This window comes from Ambystoma mexicanum, chromosome 2q (genome assembly GCF_040938575.1).
Source record: "Ambystoma mexicanum isolate Mex_15411 chromosome 2q, UKY_AmexF1_1, whole genome shotgun sequence".
NCBI classification, from domain to species: domain Eukaryota; kingdom Metazoa; phylum Chordata; class Amphibia; order Caudata; family Ambystomatidae; genus Ambystoma; species Ambystoma mexicanum.
The window spans coordinates 421,998,311-422,007,268 of record NC_090924.1 but is presented as its reverse complement, the minus strand read 5'-3'; the positions used below and the strand labels follow the sequence as shown (position 1 = coordinate 422,007,268).

Here is an 8,958-nt window from a genome sequence, read left to right as displayed (position 1 = left end):
GTACATTTACCACCGCATTACCACTTCGCCAATCCCGAGTCTGGGTGGTAAATTGGGAAATTTACCTCCAGCTTTTTGCTGCAGGTAAACCTGCAGCCCTACCACCCATGTCGGCACATTTATCACAGCACAATTTACACTGTGGTAAATGTGCTGAAAATGCACCAAAGGGTCCTACGGACTCTGAATAAAATTGGAAGTTACAGCCTTGCTGCAACTCAGGATCCGGTGCAAATAGCGTTGGACAGAGTTGCAGTAATGCTATTTCCGTTGGGTGGTATCCCAGCGGATTTACTGCTGGGATACCGCCCAACTTGTGATGAGGCCCATAGTGCTCATGTGGGAGATCCTTATATGAGTTGTATTTTACAATCACAAGCGCAACATTTTATGGAGAAAGAAGCTGGTGCATTAAGGTGATCAATGCATTTTGAAAATGTTCCAGATGACCAGTGCAAAGGAGACTTCCTCAAGATGCTATTGCTATAGATGTCCAGAAATAATGAGTGCAGAGGCGGTTACATCCAGAGACTCTTTCACTTGGGTCGCTTTTAGCCACTCCTGCTATGTTTGCGTCAACTGGAAAGACTCTGACCGGCTCACCCTGAGGCTCTTTTTCATCTTCAGGTTTGTTGGAAGAATCTTATATGGACCCTCAAGCTCATAACTATAGATTATTAAAACAACTGATTGAATGTCAATATCAGCACTAAATTTCATTCTCAAATCCTGTATGGGCCTCATGCAGTGCGGCCCCTCAGAATGTTAATCGCTCTGTAATGGCTGCTGCACATTTAGAGCGAATTCTCCCGGTCTGCCACCCTCCTTTCAGTGGTGTTTAAAACCACTGGCAAGGCCTCCTGTCTTGGGGGGACCAGAGGTAGCCTTGAGGGGGTCTGGTCCCCTTGGCCCCCCTGCTGGAGCCGGGCCTGGTACGCATCGGATACACTCACCCACCCTTTCCATCCCCTCTTCCCACCACCACATGCCGGAACACATGTTTTCCAGCACTGCACTATCCTCGGCTACAGCATGGCGGCGTTACACAAACTTATGACACACATCACCCTTCCCTCCAGCCTTCGAGATAGGAAATTAAAAAAGATGTTCCCAACCAGCTGCCTGTGTGTCTCTTTTCTTGCATGGTGTATATTTATTTCCAGGGAAGGATGATGTAAGGAGTGAAGGCTAGCAAATGGCCTCGCTAACGATATATGGTGTTTATATTGAATCCTGTATATCGAATCCCCATATATCTAGTATTTTATCTTGGAAACCTTTATAGTGCATGTATTTAGGTTGGGGTAAAGGGTTACATTTTTTGGGGAAACGGTCATGATGGATTTTTAGGGGTGGGAAACGGGTTTGGGGGGGCATTAACTAAGGTTTTCAAAATAAAAGATTCAATAAATGTGCATTCGTTATACATTACCTCGATATAGAGACATGTAACCCTCTTTAACAAATGTCAAAACAAAAAAAAGTACTAATGAATGCAGCTTGTAATTATACCTTTTTAGTGTGTGTTTATTGTGATCAGTCCAAATATTTTTAATACAAATCATCAATCACTTCCCACAGTTTGTTCAATTTCTGGCAGAATCCCCTCCTGCTTCTACTCAAATAATCAAGGATCTATTATTCCACAAATGCAACTCTGCCCCACACCAACTTCTTCAGGTTGAGCCTCTATGTATGCTGATGGTCTCCTAGGTCCTTTGGTGGGGGCTGACAATTAATCCAAGTGTATGATATGAGTTATCTGATTGATGCTGCCAAATTTTGTCAGTATTTGTGGATAAACCAAGTTCGAAAGGGAACCTCTTGAAATATATGCTCCATCTGGTATATGGCCTGCTCACTCAGCAACACCACAGCAGTGCTGCTACTCTGCTGACCACCGGCTGGTCCAGGGAAGAGGCTACTTTGGATTCTTACCCTTATTGTTCCCATTTCTCTTGGCCTTAGGGACCGGTGCATGGCATTTTCACCAGTTGGGGTTGCAACATTACCAAACACACCCAGCCCATCTCCTTAATGACCAGATTGACCTAGTACACCAGCGGGTAGTATAGCCCAGTGGCAACGCGCTCGTCTTGGAAGCAAGAAGACGCAGAGCAACACAGGTAACAATCCCAGGTTTGTGTGTTGAAACCTCATCGGTATTAAGTGTGTTCTAAAAAACAATTATGTTCTAAACAACAATTATAATTATAATAAGAATAGCATTCACTAGATCAGAACTTTCAACATTTCTGCTAGGCACAGTTGCAACATTTCCCTCTGAGGGACGTGCACCATGGTCCAGATTGTCTGTGCCATTCAGCTACTCTGCAGTTGTCCTTACACAGAGAACTTCAGCTTCCACCAGTTGAGCAGCAGTATATTTTATTGTGCCTGGACACTTGAACACATTCCTGAATTCATTTGGATAGGATTTCCCCATCACATTGGGAAGACATGCCTTCCTGGGTCCGGGATCACAGAGACATCGTTTTATGCTAAGAGTGGCATTTAAGGTATCACAGTTCTGCATGTCGAGCATATCCCCTGCAGTGGCAGCCAATCGTGAATATGTTTGCTTTCAAAGAGGTTAATGTTCACTTAAAGGTCCCATGCCCAGGGGTTGAGCTGGAAGGTTATCCACCCTTTGTACAGGTTGCACAAACTGCAGGGTTCCCCAATACCTGCTTCCCAGAGATTCTGCTGCTTCAAAGCTGAAGGTTGAGGCACCTGAGGACTCTGTTATGGACTGCATCTCCTGGGCATTCTAGAAGTTCATGTTCCACAGCCAGTGGAGTCTGAGCAGCAGACTCAAGGATCCATCAACACCAAATCATAAATTCATCATCTGACACTTCTGCTACAATGTTCAGGCATTTCCTCAATTTAATGCGGATGGGAGGAGCCAGGGAAGTAGTAACACATGGTGCATGCAGAGATACAAATTGGCGACATCTTGTCCCTTACAAACCTGTTTCAAAGTGTCTATGAGGGAAAGTAGAGCAGAATATAAAACCTCCCATGGAAGATTGAGGCCAGGGATTCCTTTCCTGTGGTGGAATGGGAACCATATAAGGCCCTGGAAATCATTTTCAAAGTGGCCCCATATTACACATTTTCAGCCAGTCCAACCATTTTGCTATGAGAATATTTGGAATCGACCACACAAAAAAAGGCCCAGGGTGCAGAGACCTACCTGGAAATCGGGGTTCCCTATAGGCCAAACCACCCTGTTCCTTGTAACACGCCATAGGACGCAGTTGGGAGACTCTTTCTAGCCTATTGATGGGAGAGGGTTTATTCTGTCCCCGGCTTATAATGCCCCAGCACACTAAATAATGACAGCCACATATTCTCTTTTGGGACATGTTAAGATTGTAAAGGTTTACCCAGTTAATCAAAATATAAACATTGGTGATTCTTGATGATGTTCTATCCCCCAGAAGTTCAGTCAAAAATAATTCTGTTTGAGTTAATTTTGAGAATCTGTCAACAGCTAAACTTGAAGAAATTAAAGTTTATCAGAAGATTCTTAATTATTTGTTTGTTACTTTTTTGCAAAATAGTATTCACAATTATAATTTTGATGCCCACAGGACAATGGAAAGAGGTAACCAAACTGCTGTGGCTGAATTTCTCCTCCTGGGACTTTCCTCTGATCCCAAGGTGCAAGTATTGCTCTTCATTGTGTTTCTCTCCATGTACCTGACAACCATATTGGGCAATGTCATGATCATAGCAGCCATAACCCATGATCCCAAACTCCATAACCCAATGTACACATTCCTCTGCAGTTTCTCCTCTGTGGACATTTGTCTAGCATCAACCGCCGTTCCTAAGCTATTAAGCAACCTACTATCAGAAAGGAAGACCATCTCATTTACTGGCTGCTTCACCCAGATGTACTTCTTCATTTCTTCAGTAACCATGGAGAACTTGTTGCTAGGAGCCATGGCATTTGACAGATATGTGGCCATCTGTAGGCCTCTGCATTACGGCAGAATCATGACCAAGAATATCTGCACTTTGATGCTTTCTGGGTCGGGATTCATGGCTTCCATGCATTCCTTACTACACACTGTGATGGCTTCCGGCCTCAACTACTGCAGCTCCAACCAGGTCCACCACTTCTTCTGTGACCTCCCACCTCTACTCAAACTGTCTTGCTCTGACACATCTGCCAATGAACTTGCTATTTTCGTAGAGGGCTCAATCCTACTTAGCCCATTTTTGCTGACCGCCATCTCATACATCCACATTATCTGGAGTATCCTGAAGATCCGTTCAGTGGCGGGAAGACACAAGGCCTTCTCCACTTGCTCCTCTCACTTCACAATGGTGACTTTGTTCTATGGGACGCTGTTCTTCATGTATTTACGACCCTCCTCCAGCTACTTACTAGACTACGATAAAGTTGTCAGTGTTGTGTACACGGTCCTTATTCCAATGTTTAACCCTTTCATCTACAGTCTAAGGAACAAGGATGTTATAAATGCAATTAAGAAAGTATTAGGGAGAAAGTCCATGTCCCCACATGCTTAATATTGAGTGCAATCATTATACCATTGTAAATGTTGTAACAAAAAGAAGCATGTCAACTCTGGGTTGGCAATATATTCCAAGAGCCATATTTCTGCATCCTAAAGAAATATGTAAACCAAGAGCTGATTTCCCACTTCAAGTCTGTGGATCATAGAAACCAGAGTACAGTTTCAGATTGTTCAAGGTAAAACAATAAAATACAGAATGAAATCTGAAAGATTTTGTCAAATACTAGTGTCTTGCAGGACTGGAAGTGGGAAGGTGTGGCTTTTTTTTTGTGAAACCATCTGGTGAGCAATCAATCATTGTCTCCAGTTTCGAAATGTCTATGCTGTGGTGCAGCATTAATGCGTCATTCCAGGTTTCCATCTTTCATTCCTTCATTCCATGGGGCCATCTAGTAGGGTCCTACCCAACACCACTGCCCTCGAATGCTTGTCCATTATCAGTGTCTTTGGTGCTCAAATTCAGTGTTTTATTTCGTCTATGCTCTCATCCATAACCACCACCTGGTATAGCCTCAATCATTACATATCTGAAAGTTCTGCGGCTCCACGTTACAGAAGGAATCTATGTGATCACTGCGCCGACCACAATGTCATCTATTAAATTGCTGACTCCAATTATGGCATGGTGCAGCAATCACATAGATCACTGTGCCCTGCATCCACATAACTGCCTCCCCTCTATCCATTTACCTTTTTGGCGGGACACCGTGAAGTGTGTCGCCATCTCTCCTCCAACTCTGCTGCGTCAGTTCTCGCCTACTAACTTGGTTCTGAACTGGCGCTGCAGGGTCCTTTTTTCTTTTTTCTTTTTTTTATTGTTCCCCACTACCATCTAATGGAAGCAGGGAACACCCCCAAAACCTTTACCCCCACTACACCAACAAAGGGGTGCGGGGGACACTGCTGTAACCCCTGCTCCCATTAGTTGGTGTAGTGGGGGCGCAGTAATTAACATGTCGCAGTAATTGGGGTGAGATTTTTGTATTATTCCTCCAGAAGGAATTGGAGTCACAATACTAACAGGCATTTGTTCATGTTGAAAAAATGTAAACAGAGCAATCCTTTCAAAACATGACTCAATTACTTGATTGCCCACTTCGCAAAATGGCTGCCTTTGGTGTGTCCAAGAAGGGGCACACTGATCCCTATCTGAGGTAGACTTGTTTTGTAACTGACCCACCTATAAAACAGTCAGTGAAATCTGAAGTGAGAGAACTGAGGAGATTGCTAAACTCAAAGGTTGATGTACTAGTCATCCTAAGCAATGCATCGTCGGCTTGCTCTCCTTGTTCTGTCCATTTGGAGTCCTGCTGTTCCCAGTGTGACATAATCGGTGAAGATGAGTGTTTCAGTTCAACTGGGCCTTTTGGGAGACTGTCACTGTGCCTCTAGCAAGCCAATCTATGGTACTTGAAAATACATCTTCCCAGAGAGTGGCCTCAGACCTTCTTTAAGTCACTAAGCAGCAGCTGCTTCAAGAGAGGAAAAATGAAGAAAAGTGTGGCAGCCACCCTGACCTGCATTGTTCAGGGGTCCAGTGGTAGCCATATTTCCCTCTGAGTTGGTCATACACCTTTGCAGTGCCCGTAATGTAGTCTGCTCCTCCTGCACGTAACGTGGGAATACAAGAAGGGACATTTCGTCTGTGATATCCTGCATCTGAAGGGGATCAGTTGCCCTGTGAAGTACATTCTCCTTCTTTGCTCTGGAGCCCAGTAACAGTGCTGGCACTGTCCCTGATGGAACGTGCTATGTAGAAAGAAGTGCCATGTAATGAAGAGACTCTTCCTGTGGGAGGTACGCTGTTGCCCTCCAGTTAAGAAACGCTCCAGTTCAATCTGTTAGCTCCTGCGTGCCAATGCAAAAGGAAAGGAAATGTTAAAGATAATGAAGGTCGGGCCCATCAGACTTATTGACTCTCCTGGTCGCCAAGGGTAGCGTCCCAATGAAAAAGAAGCTCCAGTCTAATCCTCATTGCCTTCTGCTCTGCTGGTGCCCCATAAAAAGAGACATTGTGCTCCTGTGTGTGGATCAGGAGAAAGGTCTTCTGACTCTGTGCTTCTGAACCCATGCAGTGTCCTGCCTGCAGACCTCCGGTTGTACATAATCAGTGTTTAATTCAATATAAGGAGAGTAGAAACAAATCCCTCTCTGCCTGGGCACCTCACATCCTTTCAACATTTATGTTCAGGACGCTGCAAATACATTATGCTCCCTGTCTGTTAGGATCACTGACAAGTGCCCCTCCACAAACCTTGGAGCCAGCAAAGCATTGGCAAAGCCAACGGTTTTGGCTTTTGTCCAGGAATGGGATATTCATTTGCTAGGCAATTCCAGAATAGTAGGAGTATCTGTCCATAAGATGGCAACACCTGGAAAATGGTGTGGCCATAGGATATTAGTGTCTGCAAATGCCTTTCTAATATCCATACACAAGCCACAACCGTTGGCTTTGTCAATGCTTGATTTTAACAAGACTGCAGTGCAAGGAAAATATATAAATCAAGTGGCTGAAGGCACTATTCGAACCTGGGGAAGGGCACTCAGCCAATCAGGTGGCAGGAACAGCAAGAATACACAATCCCTGCCCCCTGTCCCAGCCATCCGAAGCCATTCACGAAGTGGCATCTTTTATTTTTCTTTCAATGCGGAGAGGCAGTAGAAGGCCATGTCCGCCCTCCTGGCAGGGCATGAAAGCCATATTCAATATGACATTTTTAGCACACCAGTAGCAGATTTAAAGCTGCTGTTCAGCCTCCAGAGCAGGCTCAAAGAGATCTTAGGAAGATGAGTTTTGGGCAGGAAGTAGGAAGCATTGGGTGGGAATGTCCATATGGTTTCAGCCTGACCATAGTCATTCAATGGGTGGGTAAATAACCAAACAACACCCACAAGATGATTGTCCCTCCTAACATGTCATCTCTTTCCTAGCTTAACTCCAATACAAAGTGAATGCTCTTGAAGACAGCAAACCCACTGAGCCCCCTAATTCAGACTGTAGACCTACAGCTCGGTCATCCTAAACATGTGATACAACCCGTTTCCGGTCATGCGATTTTACAGGTCGCTATTCCACTGTTATGTCCTTGGGAAGTCTATTCCTTTCCTTCTCTTAAAGCTTACTTACCACACCCGCCCAGAGAGTTACCTGTAGAGCACCACCTTACCAGGTGCCCACCTAGTACTTCACTTTAAGAAACCAAGGGTTGCACTTGGAGAAACTTCTGAGATTACTGGTGACCATTTAACCCTCAGTATAAAGTACCACCCCCACATTTTGTCTTTCATTTTTGTTGTGACACTTACACAACATGGCACAAGACTATAATAGGGCCTCATTATGAGGTTGATGGCAACCTGTAACACCATTACCGGCACTTGGTCTGGCAGAATTGCCAGAAGATTTCAAGGGGTAATCAAGGTGGTAAATCCCCATCCCTTGGAGGTCCAAAGGAATCCATTTAGGAATTTTCTGGTATTACCGGCTCTGGTAATACTGGTGCCAGTAATACCGGCTGTTTTTGCTGGTGTGGTGGCGGAATTACCTCCAGCACTTTGCTGGGCGTAATTTTCGGCCTCACACCAGCAAACTTGGAGTTTACTGGAGTGGTAACGTACCACTACATGGAGTTACTGGCATGTTATTACCACACTGGCAGACTCCTAATGAGGCCATGTGCTTTTTGGTGAGTGAGAGCTGAGGGCCTAAACACATAGGCATGCTTTATAGCGGGAGAGGTCCTGCTTGATGATGCCACCAATGTTATGTTATGTTAAAGGATATTTATACTGCACACTATCACCCCCGGAGTGGTCCCCTGGTGCTCTGGTGGATCTGAAAGTTAAGAGGGTAGGATTGGTTAGTAGGGTTTAGTGGCATAAAGGTAGAACGAGATTTGTGATGTCCAGTTGGCAGCTTCAGTTCGGTTAGCACCATTCGCTGAGCATGGGTGCGGTTTACGGATCTGTGGGCTCCCATGTGCTTTTTTGCAAGACCATGGGCCTCATTACGGCCATGGCAATCCCGTAATGAAGGGTGCCGGTACGGGACCGGCACCGTTCATTACGGGATGCCTGATTACGAGGTCCCCTAGCAGGACCCGGAACAGATGTCTGGTAAAACCAGACGTCCTTTCCGGGTCCTGCGAAGGGACCAAGGAGTCAATAACGAGCCCTTTATTATCTCCATCCCCATTCCCATTGAGCCCTATGGGGGCTCAAATGGGAATGGGGATGGGTTTTGTGAATGAGGAAATACTGGGTCCTTCAAGGTTGGAATGACCCGGTACTTCCCCATTCACAGAACCCGGTACTGGAACCCGGTATGGAGGCAGCCATGCCCTTATTACCCTTATTAAGTATGGCTGCCTCCATACTCGTAATGAGGCCCTATGTGTAGTTTGTT

The 8,958-nt window shown here is 45.2% G+C and overlaps 1 protein-coding gene across 1 annotated transcript; it reads left to right on the top strand.

Moving 5' to 3' along the window:
• Positions 1-3,603: 3,603 nt before the first annotated feature.
• On the top strand, positions 3,604-4,545 carry LOC138568746 (olfactory receptor 5AR1-like). Its single transcript, XM_069646531.1, has one exon. The coding sequence runs from the start codon at positions 3,604-3,606 to the stop codon at positions 4,543-4,545; it is 942 nt and encodes a 313-aa protein (XP_069502632.1).
• The last annotated feature ends 4,413 nt before the right edge of the window (positions 4,546-8,958 follow it).